The sequence below is a fragment of the Neolamprologus brichardi genome, chromosome 1 (genome assembly GCF_056152115.1).
Source record: "Neolamprologus brichardi isolate AB-2024 chromosome 1, ASM5615211v1, whole genome shotgun sequence".
NCBI lineage: Eukaryota > Metazoa > Chordata > Actinopteri > Cichliformes > Cichlidae > Neolamprologus > Neolamprologus brichardi.
The window spans coordinates 34,096,645-34,112,272 of NC_142104.1; the positions used below are offsets into that span (position 1 = coordinate 34,096,645).

At 46.9% G+C, this 15,628-nt stretch overlaps 1 protein-coding gene across 6 annotated transcripts in view; it reads left to right on the top strand.

The window, feature by feature from the left end:
* Positions 1 to 15,628, top strand: part of phldb1b (pleckstrin homology-like domain, family B, member 1b) — a 79,212-nt gene that overhangs the window by 28,265 nt on the left and 35,319 nt on the right. For all 6 annotated transcript variants that reach the window (XM_087841223.1, XM_087841226.1, XM_087841234.1 and 3 more), the window contains exons 5-6: positions 5,692 to 5,817; positions 12,215 to 13,707. In XM_087841223.1, coding sequence (XP_087697349.1) covers positions 5,692 to 5,817; positions 12,215 to 13,707 — 1,619 coding nt within the window. The remainder of the gene's footprint in view (positions 1 to 5,691; positions 5,818 to 12,214; positions 13,708 to 15,628) is intronic.

The following is a 15,628-nucleotide window of genomic DNA, read 5'->3' on the forward strand; positions in this document are numbered from 1 at the left end:
CTGGACATGAACTGGTGACCATTAGAATTCAAATCCAGTGAAATCATTTTCCAAAACGTGCTGAGGTAAAAGTCTCCTGATGGGCAGTGAGGCTCGCTTTGAACAGGAGGTTTTGGAGTTTAGACTAACAGTGACGCCGTGTTTCATGGACCAACTGTTATAGCTGATTACAAACACCCAACCCTGACAGACACCTGCTTTCCTAATGTCAACTTCACAGTAAGAAAAAGAAGTTGAATATCAGTTTTCCTGTATAAAACGGGCCTTTGTGGCATGACGATGCCCTTTAACACAACAGCTTCATGTTTGAGTCAGGGAAATTGTGTCACGCTACATGTTACTGATATTTTTGCTTATTTGATCACAGTGGTTAAAAACATTTGATTACAATCGTAGTGATTTGTCTTTCAGGAAAAGAGCATTCAAACTGGAATCACACATTTTGGGTATTTTTGTCTGCTGTGTGCTGAGCTAGCTAAGATGCTAAAACACTTTGTCACTAACAGGTTGTCGTTCTGGGATTACTACTAGAGCTGCACAGTTGATCAAATTTGAATCTTAATCACAATTTTGTATTTTAACAGTTAAATAAGCTGTTTGAGTGACAGTTAAACGAAAGCCGTGCAATTAAAAACACAAAGTCAGAGTAAATCTCACACTGTCAGACGTACATAAGGAGGAGGAGCTTACACTCTAAAGCGAGAATCATCCTTAATAACTGCACAACTAATTCAGCCGGCTCATACCACAAACTGCAGTGAAACTAATGCATTAAGGCCAAGAACAACAAAGCAGTGGCTGCTAATGTGAACCATCCAGCATGAACTCAGACATAAACCTGACTGTACTGCATATCTCACAAAGACACACTGTAATCACTAATGCGGCCACATTCCATTTAGCCACAGATGTTTGCCCATGAAACACAGTGAGTAGTGAAGGCCTCATGATGACGGCAAACATACTACACAAAAGATATGTTATCACCTCCAAAGTGGCCAAACCAGCAAAATGTGGCAGTGGGACAAACAGAGGTCAGTGACAGCCGTCGAGTCCTCTGCTATCAGTGCTATTCACATCTGACATAAAGGTGAAACACTTCAGTATTCATTTCTAAAGATAAATCAGCGCATTGAAGCTGAAGCTGAAACTGCTGCCCTGTTGATTTCAGTAAGTGTTGAGTTAGCATTTGCTAATTAGCATAGCCATGGCTCGGAAAATGCTAATACCTTATGTTTTCTAGCTTAGATATTTTCCATGTCCAATCCAATAGCTAACCACCAAAGTACAGCACGCTAGCACATATTTAATACTGATTCAATTCTAATAGCAGGACTATATAAGCTGTAAGTATGTTAAAGAAATGTTGTTATTGCAGCTAGCTGTTAGCCTCAGTCATCACTGTTGTTCCAATCTCTCAACACAGAACTGCTGCATGAAAACGAGGCTGCGTGCCGCGGAGGCATCACCAAACCCTTGTAGGCTCAGAGGAGTGATGACTGTGTCACCACAGTGTCAGATACATGCCTCTTCAAGCTACATTGTTTTAACCAGTAGCTTCCTAAATGTTCACCAGGGAGATCATGTTTCTGCAAGTCAGAGGACGGGGTGTGATTCAGTGAAAGTGGACAGAATCCAGAGGACACAGCAGAGAGGCAGAAAAGTCGGATAAGCGCTGAAGTTGTGGAGCGCGTGAAGGCGTGGAGGCTCAGCCGACGTGGCTCTGCAGGCATTTTATAGCACTAATATAAATATCATCATTAGCATTTAGCATCAACACGTTATTTTACAGTACAGGAATCATTTTATTACAGGGACGATGCTTTCTATGTTTTTACATTGAAATTTAGTGTGTAAACGATCAGTCAGAGTATAACTGGTACTATTCATGCTGCAGTAGTTAAAGAAGGATCTTCTGCCAAACAGCAACCTCCTGCAGTTCCTTTAATGGCCACTAGAGGCTGGTCCATAACCAGCAGCTAACAAAGCTTGCTGCGCTAGCTGCTAGCTTAGCACTCCACCTTGCCATTCAAATGTGGCTGCTTCTGACGTTACAGTATTATTTCATGTAAAACATGAATGTTGACCACAGCATATACATCTATGCTTCTGCCATGTTCGAGTGCTTACAGCCAGACTTTAATAGTTGTTACCAGCCTATGACATGCAAACGAATGAGAGAAAGAAGTAAATGTATTCTAAGGCTGTAGCTGAAGGTTGGTGGTTCGATCCCCGTCTGCTCTAGTCTACATGCCAAATATATTGGACAAGATGCTAACCCCAAGTTCCTCTGTGATGCGTCCATCAGTATGAATATCAGAAGCACTTGCATAGACAGTGCTCAGTTGTAGAAGCGTGCTGTGTAAGAAGCAGTCCATGCACCGTTCCACACAGGTTGTTGTTTTTTGGCATTGACCCCTCTGTGCTGAGCTCATGTTAGCAGCAGTCTGCACCTGTTTTCCATCAGGCCTCACCCACGGCTCAGGATGTAATCAGGTGTTTTTCCCCAGGCTGTCAGCGTGTGTGTCTCTCCATAATAAAAGGCCAATCTGGCTCTGTCGTCCATCACAGCAGCATTTCCTGTCTGTACCTCAGGCCTCGCAACAACAGGCAGGGATCTTATCTCCGGCTGGCCTGGAGGACCTTTCCCTCGTCGTGTCAGCAGGACATAATGATGCCGTATCGAGAAAACCATAAACGTGCGACGGCTGATCTGTTATCGGGCTCATGGCACACGAAGGAGCTGAATGAGTTCTGTGAATGATGTGCTGTGATGTTCAAACCAGATAGGTGGATGTGATATCACCACACAGAGCTGGGGAGTGTGGCGCTGGTTCCATCTGAGTGAAGCGCTCGTTGTGAGGCTCACCTGCATCACTGTAGCAGACACATTCACCCAAACACACACTGTTTGGTGGACAAAGTCAAACAACCATTACTGCACATTTTTACTTTGACAATGCAAATCTGTGCAAATGCATTAGACAGGCACCTGTTAGTCCTGAGCCACCTGTGAGCAGCAGAGTTCAGCAGGACGAGTGTTCGTTCAGTCTTTGCTAACACAGCATTTCACACATTAACTTGTGCAACAAGTGTCTCCTGGAGAAGAGTCCATTTGGTGATGGACGTCCTTTATAAGGCAGGACGTGGACCCCAGCCAGAACCTGCAGCAGGTTCAGCTACTTCCAGTACAACCATTAAAAAGTCTGAGAGTTCTCACCAGGACACGGAGGTACCGCTGTGTTTAAAGCTTATTGGACTGCACTGTGATTCATACATTTTGGCTACGTTCACTCTGCAGGTCTTGATGCTCAACTCCGATTTTTTGATCAAATCGGATTTTTTTGTCTGCTCGTTCACACTACAAATAAAATGTGACAGCAAACGCGCTCTAGTGTGAACGCTCAAAGCGGCCGCATGCGCAAAAGAAGACGTCACACACAACGCGCTCTGTTTAGACCCAGAGCAACAGTATTGTTTGACTGATGACCTTAATATAAAGACTTCGGACTTTACGTTTCCCAATTTTTGCTTTAAGTTATTTTGTTATTTACATAATAATGTAAATGACCTAATAATGATCCTTATTGCTGTTTTAGAGGAGCGCTGCTTCAAAGGATAGTTGCAGATTTCTGTCAGAATCTGCAGATTATACAGTACAAATAAAATGTTCACGTTTCTCCAACGTTGTCTTCCCAACAGTTTCACTGGATGGCCAGGAAGCGTTCGCGATGTCTTCTCCGGCGCTGATAATTGGCGTCTGTCTTGTGTCGGTGACGTAAAAGACGGATTTAATGCGACATGACCATCAAACAGCAGCTTTCTGAAACATCAGATATGTATCAGATTCAGGACCACATATGAAAGTGACCCAGGTCGGATTTGAAAATATCGGATTTGTGCCGTTCACACTGTCACACCATGATCAGATAGATGGTCGCAGAGGGTCAAAGAAGTCGGATTTGATGCGCTTTCACCTGCAGTGTGAACGTAGCCTTGGTGACCGGCTGTTAGCTTGTAGCGTGTTGCAGCTAGAATAAAGCTGCTCAGGGATGGATGTGAATTTTGTGAAGTTTTCTTTATAGAATTATTATCGTGGATCTGCTGAAACGGCATTTTATCATCTTATCTCTTTAATTAGACGTAGCTCCTGCAGAAACAGGATGTCAGGAAGATCAGATTGTTCTGCTGTGTAAACCGATGTGACGAGAAGTCAGGCGCTTTGAAGTTGGGAACTATTTCGATATATTTTGAATCTTTATAGTGCCGATGTGCCTTCCTGCCTCCCAGAAAGCAGAGGAACCGTCCTGAGAGTTTGTACAGATGAACTTGGACACGTCTCAGATCTTTTCTGTACTTTGTTTTCTGCAGTCTTTCTCATCCAGCTATATCAGGTTTAAGTGCATCAGTGGTCCGTTTGCACCGTGACAGAGGACGGCGTGCCCTCTGTGTGGATGATGGTTGAGTCAGCACGGCATGTTCACCTCACTTACGTCTGTGTTGGCGATTCGATCGGTCGTGTGCGCTCTGTGCTCAGACTGGATGCTGCTATGAGACACATCAGCAGTTTCTCAGGGATAGTTTGTTTCCAGTCTCTGAGCGTTACGATGCTGCTCACGTCTGTGAAATCTTAGGAATGAGTCGGTGGAAAGTAACAGCACATTTATTAGCACACACACAGCTTACTGTTGGTACTACGTTGTTCCTGGACTTCACTGCATGTCAAAGGAAAATATATTTGAGGAAAATGTTGTTTACTTTTTAAATTTAGACGATGAAAGATTTTCAGTTTTAAAACTTTCATATATTCATTAAATATAACATGTTGTGTTTGTGCAGCTCGTTGTCACGGTTCATTTTGTCAGGTATGTTCTGAGCATTCTGCTGAAGTAATCAGAGTACATCAGGAAAATGTTGCTATTGTTCATTTTTAATGAACTGGTTTTTATGTTACCTAAGGAATGTGACACTTTAGCCTAGCTTAGCATAAAGACTGTAAATGTTGGCTCTTCCTAAATGGTTAGCAGTCCACTTCCTTCCTGTAATGTTTATGTCTTATTTAATTCATCTGTCCAGGAAACAGTCAGAAACTAAAAGTTGTTGGTTAGTTTGGGGAAGTGAGTATTTCTGCTAATTGCTAAGCTAGCTCTTTATAGTCTTTAAATGCAGCTTTGGTGCTTGTTTTTGAGCTTTAGCATCGTGTTAGCAAACACATTAAACCCTCAGTGCCATCTACTGAATGGCAGCGATGCCTTTGTTCACAAACAAACAGCAAACTTGTTGCTTTTCTTGCTAACATAGACATAGATGTCGCACTAAGCATGTGTGGCTGTGCTGAGCTTTTTCCTCTCATAGCTGGACCAGGACGTCTTTATTAGCAGTTTATACATCAGAAAGTGTTCAATAAACGACATGTTTGGAGAGTTTTCAGAGATATTGCAGACAAACATTGGTTGTGATTCTCGACCTGCATGGCGGGTGATGTGGGGGATGGGCATTTTGGGCAAAAATACAGTATTCAGTGATAACAATGATGACGGTTCTCCAAAGGTTCCCGCCCCTGTAGCCCCACCTACTCTACAACTGTACATAATTGTGGCACAGCTGTGACCTGCGAGCTTCCCGTGGCAGAGCTACAGGGATGTGATGACTAAGCACAGGTGAAAATAAATGTATGTGCTTCTGTTCCAGGCTGTATGCTGTGTCTTGGACAATCAGCCTTCTTTCGCTTCAACCACCCTGAGGAAGCCTTCAGGATGAAGAGTATGATGCCCCACGGAGGAAGTGTCTCTGCTGGGGACTACAGACTCTGTGCAGGTACTGTGCTGTTATTGTGGGGTTTCCACACACATGCGTAGTATATCCTGTGTGTTGTTACTCACTGACTCCACACCTCGCAAACACAAATCACTTTGAAAGGCTCAGCACCGGCACTTTGTCCAGGAAACAGAAAGACCTCGTTTCCCCCGTAAGAAATCTCATTTTCAGCTCGGCCTGCACGGGTGAAAGGAGCAGACGGTAAAAAGGCGGGTGCTGGAGGTGGAGAGGTGTAGTTTACAGGTGGCTGCTTGTACTGCAGTAAACGCCACGCAAGGGTGGAGCAGCAGAAGTGGGACGCCAATGTTTCTTTGTGTGATTGTTGGCTTTTTGAACGTCAGCTGCTCTCAGTGACTCTGGTGTTTCATTAAAAAGACATTTTATATTTGCATTAAACAGAGTCATCGACTGGTCAGAGTTCTGTTTGCAGCTCTGTTATCAGACCCTCGTTGTGGGGAGGGGTCTGTAGGAGCCCAGAGCCTGAGCAGGCCCAGCTGGGACCGACTTCACACCATGCATGTTTCATCTCATTCCTCTGCGTCTCCAGGCAAAGTGTGTGTGTGTGTGTGTGTGTGTGTGTGTGTGTCCACAGCTGTAAGTGTACCTTCTCTTGGCAAGCTATACTTCCAGGGATCTGTCACAGCATCTCGCCCCCCCGTCCTCCCCCACTGTTGACACGGCGTGCCACCAGGGGATAAGTATAGCACACAGGCTGCCTGCTCTGGACTTCCTGATCCACTAATGAAAGCCTTCCGTTGTTTAGAAACGTACCAATTACACATTCCTGAGCTGCGTTCAGATGAAGATAGCTTATACCACTCCCACGATAAACGGAGCATGTCCGCCGTGTCAGCTTGAAAAGACTTGAAAGTAGTACATGTTATCTTTGTGTGTGAACTAGTGTGTGTCCGCTGTGAGTCAGTTTGTAGCATCCACTGAGTGTGGTTCGGCTGAATCTCTGCGATGTACAGATGCAGTTTGTGCTCCAGGATCAACAAGCTGTAGTCACTTCCTGTCTTTACGATACCTCGCAGCATCTCTCCAGGTTCATGGTGCAGATAGAGTCAGCACAGGTGTGAAGGCGGGACAGAGCGCTGATAGGCTGAAGCTCCACACACGGATGCACATAACGTGTATAAACTGTACACAAAAGATGGAGACAGTTTGTGAAATGTGAAGCTGCTGTACGAGTATGAAACCTGCACTCTTTGTAACGACTCACAGAGCTACTGGATTTGTGACTTCAGTAAACGGGTAAAGACTCCATTAGAGTAAAATAAAAATGGTCTGTATTTATATAGCGCTTTACTCGTCCCTAAAGACCCCAAAGCACTTTACACATCCAGTCATCCACACACTGGTGATGGCAGCTACATTGTAGCCACAGCCACCCTGGGGCGCACTGACAGAGGCGAGGCTGCCGGACACTGGCGCCACCGGGCCCTCTGACCACCACCAGTAGGCAACGGGTGAAGTGTCTTGCCCAAGGACACAACGACCGAGACTGTCCAAGCCGGGGCTCGAACCGGCAACCTTCCGATTACAAGTAGAGGATCAATGAGGTCATGGTGACCTTGTGATTGACATGCCGCCGCCATCAGTCTGCAGCTTCCCTTCGTTTCAGTCAGCGCTGCTCGTTGCTTTTTCCTCATCACAAACTGCTGCAAAACGCCGAGATGGTCAGTGTGAAAATGCTAACGATGGGTGATCCTGCTTCTGTCTTTAGTATACAGTCTGTTCTCCATACAGATGTGAATGATGGAAAAATGACTGATGGACATCTCTGAGCTTTACATCAGTTCCCTGCTGGTCCAGGGCTCCTGAGGACTTCTGCTCTCCCTGACGGGACCATGCTGCCACACATACATGGTAACACTGAGTCCTGCAGACAGGTTTGGTGTTGTCAGCAGCCTGGTGGTGCTGGTTGGGATATTAGTTGTTTATGACCTACTTCTGTGAACCCTAAAACTTGCATCACTTTGTAACGATTGTCTTGCAAAATCAAATCTCATGCAATTCTCCAGAGTTGTGTGCACTTTGCACCACTCTGTCAGTCCGCCCTCCATTTCCTTAGCTGTTTATCAGGTTCTGAGGGGGGTTGGAGCCCGTCCCAGAGAGAGGAGAGGACATGTCATCAGTTTCTGTGCAAGACAGAGCGAGACAGACAGCCACACACTGTCACATCCTCCACTGAAGACCAGCAAAGAGTCACAAATTGCAGCGGCGTCCATCGCATTTACCTGTCTCGTTTAGTTTCTGCAAGCTTTGCTAGATTTTCATCCAGCCGGCACTTCCTGTATCTCAGTGCGAGGCCTGCAGACGGCTTTGTGGTTCCTTAAAGTGGCTGATGGCTGGGGTTACAGTATCCTTTTCAGAGGCTATTTATAAAGCTCCCAGTTCCAGTGTGCTGTCTCCCATCTCTGCGCCCTCCCTGCCTGGGTTTCCCCTCTGGTCCCTGTTCCCCAGCCTTCTGTATTCTTCCCAGTGAAAGGCCTTTATCTCCCAGTGACTTGGCTGCTGGACAGCTCTGAGGACAAGGCTGAAGGCTGGGGATGCAGTTGTGGTTTCAGATTGGCACTGCCGCATGCTGAATCTCTTTTTTTCACTATTATGAAATGAAAGCAAGTGCTTATTAATAAAGCACTAATAGGACGTCAAACTGGGGATCTTTTTGCCATTTAACAGGGTAACCGCCACATATTTCCTGCCCCTGTTTTCCATTTCCAAACCCACATTTCCATCCCAGAAGAACCTCTCTCATTTTCCTTTAAATATTTCACCGTGCTGATCAGAGTGTTTTTATGTGGAAAGATATTCAGACAGACGTGGATGCACAGGAATATTTGTCCCAAAGTTGATCTTTTTGAGGCTCGTCTTGTTTGGGTAAATAATAAGCTGCACCCCTCTCTCCCTGCTTTTAATGTGGACACGGGCCGTTTTAATACTTTCGGTCGCATCTAAACTGCATTATTGACACAACAATAAAATGTGCTGCCGTGACAAACTGCTCGCAAATCTCGCAGTGGTTCACATCACTGCGGGCAGGAAAAGCTTCGTTAAGTAAACCACGACACGCTCAGTCATGCAAATGTACCTTCAAAATAAAATACATGCCTGTCACCAGGAGTTCAGAGAGATTTGTTTTTCATAACTGGGTTTAATTGTAAAACTGCACTTCTAAGGTATTTCATGGACTTTCATATTCAGTTAAAATTGGCCTTAATAGTGCAAATGTTCTCAACAGTGGCACGTTCCCTTGACGCTAATAGAGCTTTACTTTGAAAGTCTAGACCGGAAATGCCGTGTTACTGTTCGCGTAACCTGACGCCAGCGGTTCGGCGGTCCGCAGCGGTACCCAGCACCCCGGCTGAACTGTCAGCGCGGCGTTGAAGCTCCGCGTCTCTTCGGTGTGTGTGGAGCCAGACACGGCGGGGCTCTGCCACAGCCGCCCTGTCAGCGCTGTCCGGAGGACGTGGCCTCATGTGTGGGTCATATAGCAGGTGAACCGCACTGAATCTGACCGGGGCGCAGTTTTATTCCTTCATGTGAGTAACCCTAGCTCTCCGCGCCTGAGAAAAGTGATACCAAGCGGTCACACGCCAAACTCCATTAACAAAACGTCGATTTTTCATTCGTGTATTTATATAAGAAGGTGTGCACGTCTTAGAGCAGCGGTACACACTCGAACCAATCACTGTGACTGTGCATCTTTATTCGGATCATATCACATTAATAAACACGACTGTGTGATTTCCTCTAAATACATCTGATCTTCTTTGCTAACAGCATGATACGGCGTTCTTGTCAGGGGGAGAAATGGGTAATGGCAGATGAGCCAAGCGTGTGTTTGTTAGCTAGCGCTTCCATATGATGGAATTGGTGCCGAAAAGCAGAGGATGTTCCGAGTGATAAAATGTCCTGCCGTCATGTTGAAACCAGCGCTCGTCTTTACCCACGAACACGCCGGCGTAAATTGCCAGTTTTTAAATGAAGTTTGTCGCGATGCACTGGAGGCGATGGTCTGTATGCCATGACATCATTGCACGGCTTTCCCTCAGCAAACGGCCGCCTTTATCCCGTATTGTGTGTTCCTCACATCAGGATCCGTGACGGTCGATGTGACACTAGCATTGTTACTTCACTGCCGTGTTATTTACACGCAGATGCGTTCACACTCAGTTGTGGTGAGGCTGTCACGTGGGCAGAGCTTGGCGTTATTAGAGAAAAAGCAGGCATAGCTGCTGTGGTGTCAGCTGAGCAGGCACAGCTAATGCATTATTTGTGAAGCTTCTGTGTTTTAAAGCACTTGCACTGATGGGATTCGCCTCTGTGACACAAAACTGACTCTTTTATTTGCTTCTCAGACACGACAGCTGTTTTATTACCTCTGTGTTTGCACTGATGACGCTACATTACAATAATCCTCATTTAAAATAACAAGTCACTGTGAACAGATTTAATTTAAGGTGAATAAAAACTGATCTGTGGAGTGTTCCCTGCCTCAGAGCCACGTGGCTGTGTTTCTGGTGTTATAATCGACTGTGCTGACATTGGAGGAAGATGATTAAGATGAGATTACCTGGCCTGTGGCCTACGTTTGCTTTCGGGCCATACAGTAATTGGGTTATGTAGGCACATTTTCTCCTATCCAGTGCCGTCTGTGTGTCCTTCCTTTTCCCCCTCACCACTAATCCCTTCTCTGGCCTTGTACTTACCTGTCTTCCACAGTAGGCTGGAAAGTTGACGTTGAATGCATCTTAAATAACAGGTTCGAATTCAGCAGTTTGTGAAGCTCTCTGGGGAGGTGAGGAAGTCTGGCAGTACATGTTTTAAATAGTTTCATTTCAGTGTGGCTGTGAAGAGTAAGGAGGGGCTGAGGCTCGTTTTCGGCACAGTAAGGAACGCTGTGACACAACCTCACAGGAATAACGGAAAGTTATCAGGGTTAAAGACGGGCTCTTAAAGGAAGGCAGTGTCACTGCACTTCTTCTGTTGTCCAGGGGAAAGAGATCGTCCAACAGTGTTACAGTGTTACTCTCAGAGTCATTGAAGGTAGTTGCATTAAAAAGCTCTGGTGAGGGATAACTCTCGTTACCCACAGAGGCTTTTATACTAAAGCTGGTTGGACCGCCCAGAACAAAGATGCTTAGAGTTTTTATGCATCTAACACAGTGACGGGACTGAACGTCCAGCAGGAAACCAATCACAATCTTTCATATTAGTTTGGAGCTTCATTTCTTCCCGTGTCGTCGCTCCGTGCCATCAGGTCGGTGCCGGTCGGAGAGCCGAGTGACATCAAGGATCTAGTGATCCTCTCCCGAGTCATCTCACTGCCACAGGTCACAGCAGTAAAAACCCGCTGAGCTCGAGGGCAAAACTAACCAGAGCCTGAAGCCTGTAGAGAGCTGTATGCTTTTTCCTGTTGTCGGTGTACACACACAGAGCGTGCTTTTGTTTTTCCTGCCTTGCACTAAAAACAAAACATTGTGCGATGCTAACTGATGGCGATTTGCAATGTCACAGTCAGCCTTTGAGAGACCCTCATCACTGCTGCTTTGCTGTTTAAGTAAGTCGTGCATGATGCACTAGAGGTGGGAATCACCATACATCCCACGATACGATATTATTGCAATTTTTAAAAATATTTTGCGATATTCAGATTCTGTACATAAAGGTAAACTTTATCAATATTCATTTTCTCTAATATCAAAGTCTCACACTCAGTCTTTCTCTCATTTCAGTTTGATTGTTGACAAACTGAACGGTTTGTATTACAGTCTAGTCCAACTTAACTGAATCAACCATCTGGTACAATTATAGCTATTCTGAACTATGCAGTTTATGAAAACTATGCAGCCCCTTCAGCAACTGAAGAATTTGAAAGTAAATTAAAACAAAATATAATTTTACATTAAATAAAAAGTTTTAAACTTAATTAAAATAAAACATGTCTTAAATTAAAATAAGTAAACTGTCATGTTTATTGCTGCCAAAAACAAGTTAAACACATTTGGACAGTGAAGGAATGTCAGGATTCTTGCTCAGAAAAAGGATCAACATGCTCTGAAGTCAGAGCACAAAAACCTTTTTGTAACAAAATATCGATTTCTGCTGTCCCTGTATCCATACATTATTAGCAAACAAAATATCACCATGCTACACAGTATCCATTTTTCCCACCCCTATGATGCACAGTGTATTCTGAACCGTCTGTTTTTGCTGCTGTTGTTAGGATTATGAAAATGCCATCGCTGCCCCACTGCAGATGTTTTCTTTGTATGATATCTAATGATTGGGGCATGTGGTGGACCTGGGTGAGTCATTGAGGTGCAGGATGTCGTTGACTCTGTTTGAATACCCGTCTGATCCCGTTTTATTCTCTCTGCTTTCCCTGCAGACACGGAGAGCTTGGTCAATGGGAATCACCAGCCCAGTCCGGCCCAGTGTCCCCCAGCTCCTGGAGAGAGAGTCCAATCCGAGCACAGCGCCATCGTCAGCTCTATTGAGAGGGACCTCCAGGAGATCATGGATTCTCTAGTCATGGATGACCCTCAGCCTTCTTCATCGGACGCCATGAAGCCTCCCGGAGGCCAGTCCGCAGCTCACTCTCCTCTGTCCCCCATGGTCAACGGAGGGGGGCGGTATCTGTTATCGCCTCCTACCAGCCCAGGGGCCATGTCTGTGGGGTCCAGCTATGAGAACACATCTCCTCCTTTTTCCCCTCTGTCCTCCCCCTCAGCAGCCAGCAGTGGAAGCTTTACCAGTCCATCTCCTAGCGGAGGACCCCAGGACCAGAGTTCTTCTCTGTTGCCAGTGCCTGTACGCTCCTCTAGCTACAACTTCACCGCCCAGCCTCCGCCGGTGCCCCAGCCACGGACCATACTGCCTAACTTCAGCAGCAGTGGGGTGAGCCTAAAGGTTCAGGAAAGCCCCAGGTTGCCGCGAAAGGTCTTAACGGAGGCTCCTCCAAGCCCCAAGCCAAGCCACACAGGACTGGGCCAAGATGGGTCTGAGAGCCCTCGGCAGACCCCCCTTCTGTCCTCCAGTGAATCTCTTAGCGGTAGAAACGCTGTGCCAAGTAGCCCCAGGCTCACACCCAAGTTCCCGACCTGTTCGTCCCCATCGCCCTCCAGCCCCAGGACCAAGACTACCACAGTGCTCCAAGAAAGACCTGCCAGCCCCTTCAGAGAGCACGCCCCTCTGGCCGATCGCTCGCTTACTTCCAGCCCCTCCAGGCAGCTTTCTCAACCCACCCGAGCGTTCCAGCCTCCCCTGGACCCCATCGTCCACATAATCCAAGGATCACCTCTCCAGCAGCATCCGCGCTCGTTGCAGCCCCCGGAAAGCCCTCGCTTGGCCCGGAGGAACGTGGAGGTGAACGGGGGCGGTGGCGCCAGCAGCAGTATGAGAGAGCTGCCACCTTTAAGCCCCTCCTTGGCTCGCAGAGGGGTTCCAGTTCTCCCAGGGGCACTTCCGGGCACGGTGAACCCACTGAGGACTCTGGACAGCCCCTCAAATCTGGGCAAGGTCGTTCCCGAGAGCCCCAGACTTCGGCGCAAGTCAGAGGAGCAGATTTGCAGCAGAGGCATCCGAGCTCGCAGCCCATCACCTACCTCGTTGTTGACGGAGGGCAGCGTCGGGGGTGCAGGGGTACGGAAAGCGAGCTTCGGGAATTCCTTGTCGCCTGCTTACAGTCTGGGCTCGTTGCCGGGTTCCTCTCCTGTAGCCAGCCCAAGGACCCACAGGAAGATGTCTGCAGGGAGACCGCACCCCGGCATGAGGGAGAGGAAGAACAGCATCACAGAGATCAGCGACAACGAGGACGACCTGCTGGAGTACCACCGCCGACAGAGAGAGGAGAGGCTCCGCGAGCAGGAGATGGAGAGGCTGGTGAGTCAGGACCTCACGGGGATGATGTGCTGTTACTCAGCGGTTTTTAAAAAACAGCTTATGGATGCGCTGTGTCAGCTGATTCGTGTTTGTTGCGTTGCTGATAATCCTGACAGATCCTTTGTATGGTTTTCATCTTGTAATCCTCTTTTTTTAATTCAGTAGCTTTAATTCATGGAGAAGACTTTTCAAAGGCCTGAAGTCACAAACTGTGATGACAGACTCACTGTGTTAATGAACTCGTTAGCTCATCAGCTGATGGTGTAAGTCAGGGGTCCCCAATCCCAGGCCTCGAGGGCCGGTGTCCTGCAGGTTTTAGATCTCACCCTGGGTCAACACACCTGAATCACATGATTAGTTCATTACCAGCCTCTGGAGAACTTCAGGACATGTTGAGGAGGTCATTTAGCCGTTTAAATCAGCTGTGTTGGATCAAGGACACATCTAAAACCTGCAGGACACCGGCCCTCGTGGACTGGGATTGGGGACCCCTGGTGTAAGTGGTATTTGGGGTGTAACACTGGGACTGCATTTAACCTCTGCAGGCTGAACAAACCAGCTCGCTTGTTTCATATGAATTTCCTGAACAGTCTAATTTCCGTGGTCCTTGCAGACGTGGAGATGAGTGAGCAGCAATAACTGTGAGAGGTTCAGTGTCTCTCGCTGGCCTCCATCTGCAGGAGGTGCCCTTGAACAAGGACCGAATCCTCAGCGCTTATCCAGGGTAGCTTTGCATTCTTAACAAACGGTCTAAGCAGAGTGAGCTGAGTAATTGTCAATGTGATTCCTAAATTTGTACAAGCACAAACATTCTTCTTGATTCATTTAACAGAAAGTCGTCTTTGTGAAGGATGAAACCTGTGAGAGAGTCCCGCTGGGACGACGGTGTCAGGCATTTTTCATTAACTAATTATTCATTCCAGAGATTCATTAATGATTAGTGTCAAACTTTTACAGCACAGATCTTCCAGTGAGAGAGAAAGTGTCTGCAGCTCTTTCATGAGTGTGATTATCAGCAGAGGAGGTGCTGCAGATACTCCCGGCTGTCTGTGTGTGTCCTGCAGGAGGAGCACAGAGCACCGACTGCACGATCTGCGTGTTTGCTTGCAAACTGTCTGCAGCCTGGCCATTGGCTGTCCAGACTGCTGCTGACATGCGGTCTCTCTCGGGGGGTTCACGGGGCCCCGTAGCAACCGCATTGTTTGTTGTTTCCTAAACTGAGCAGAGGGGGGCCGCGGGAGCGCCGTAGACATCTTGAACTTGTCTGCCGCTCTGAATGGAGCTCCAGAGACAAAATCGTCCTTAAAAAGCCTTTGTGTGTGTTTGTGCCTGCGTGAGAAGGCGTTTGTCTGCCTCTCTTGTAATTACAGACGGGTATTTTTTATAAGCTAAAGACAGACGTGCCCTCTGTCTGTGTGCCAGGTCATGTCCTGGTACCTCCCACTGAGACACGGGGCAGCATCAGATCTGCACTGAGGCTGCGTTTAAGCCTCTACAGGCACAGAGGCAGGTTCTGCTTACTTACGCCAACATGTCGTCTCCCTACGACGATCAAGTGTTTGTTTGGGGTGAAACTGCATCTTAAAAATATCAAAATAATAGTAAAATACTGCTTCATTCTGGTGAGCTGAGTCAAAGTCTATATCCATGAACGGCTCTGCTGCTGTCAGGCTGCTCATTGATCTGTGAGTGGTCCGGTAGGGTTCACTGTGTGAGCGAACAGTGCAGCTTTTTTAAAACATGCAAGTCTAAAGTTTAGTTTCAGTACGAAGACCTCATTAAAATAACCGAGGCTGCGTCCACGCTGGCCCGCATAGATGTGAAAACGGTGTTTTCATCTGAGAACGCTCGGCGTCCACGCTGTCGTTTTGTCGTTTTCACAGAGTTGTGCGTCCACATTGAAACGGCCCAAAACGCTTAC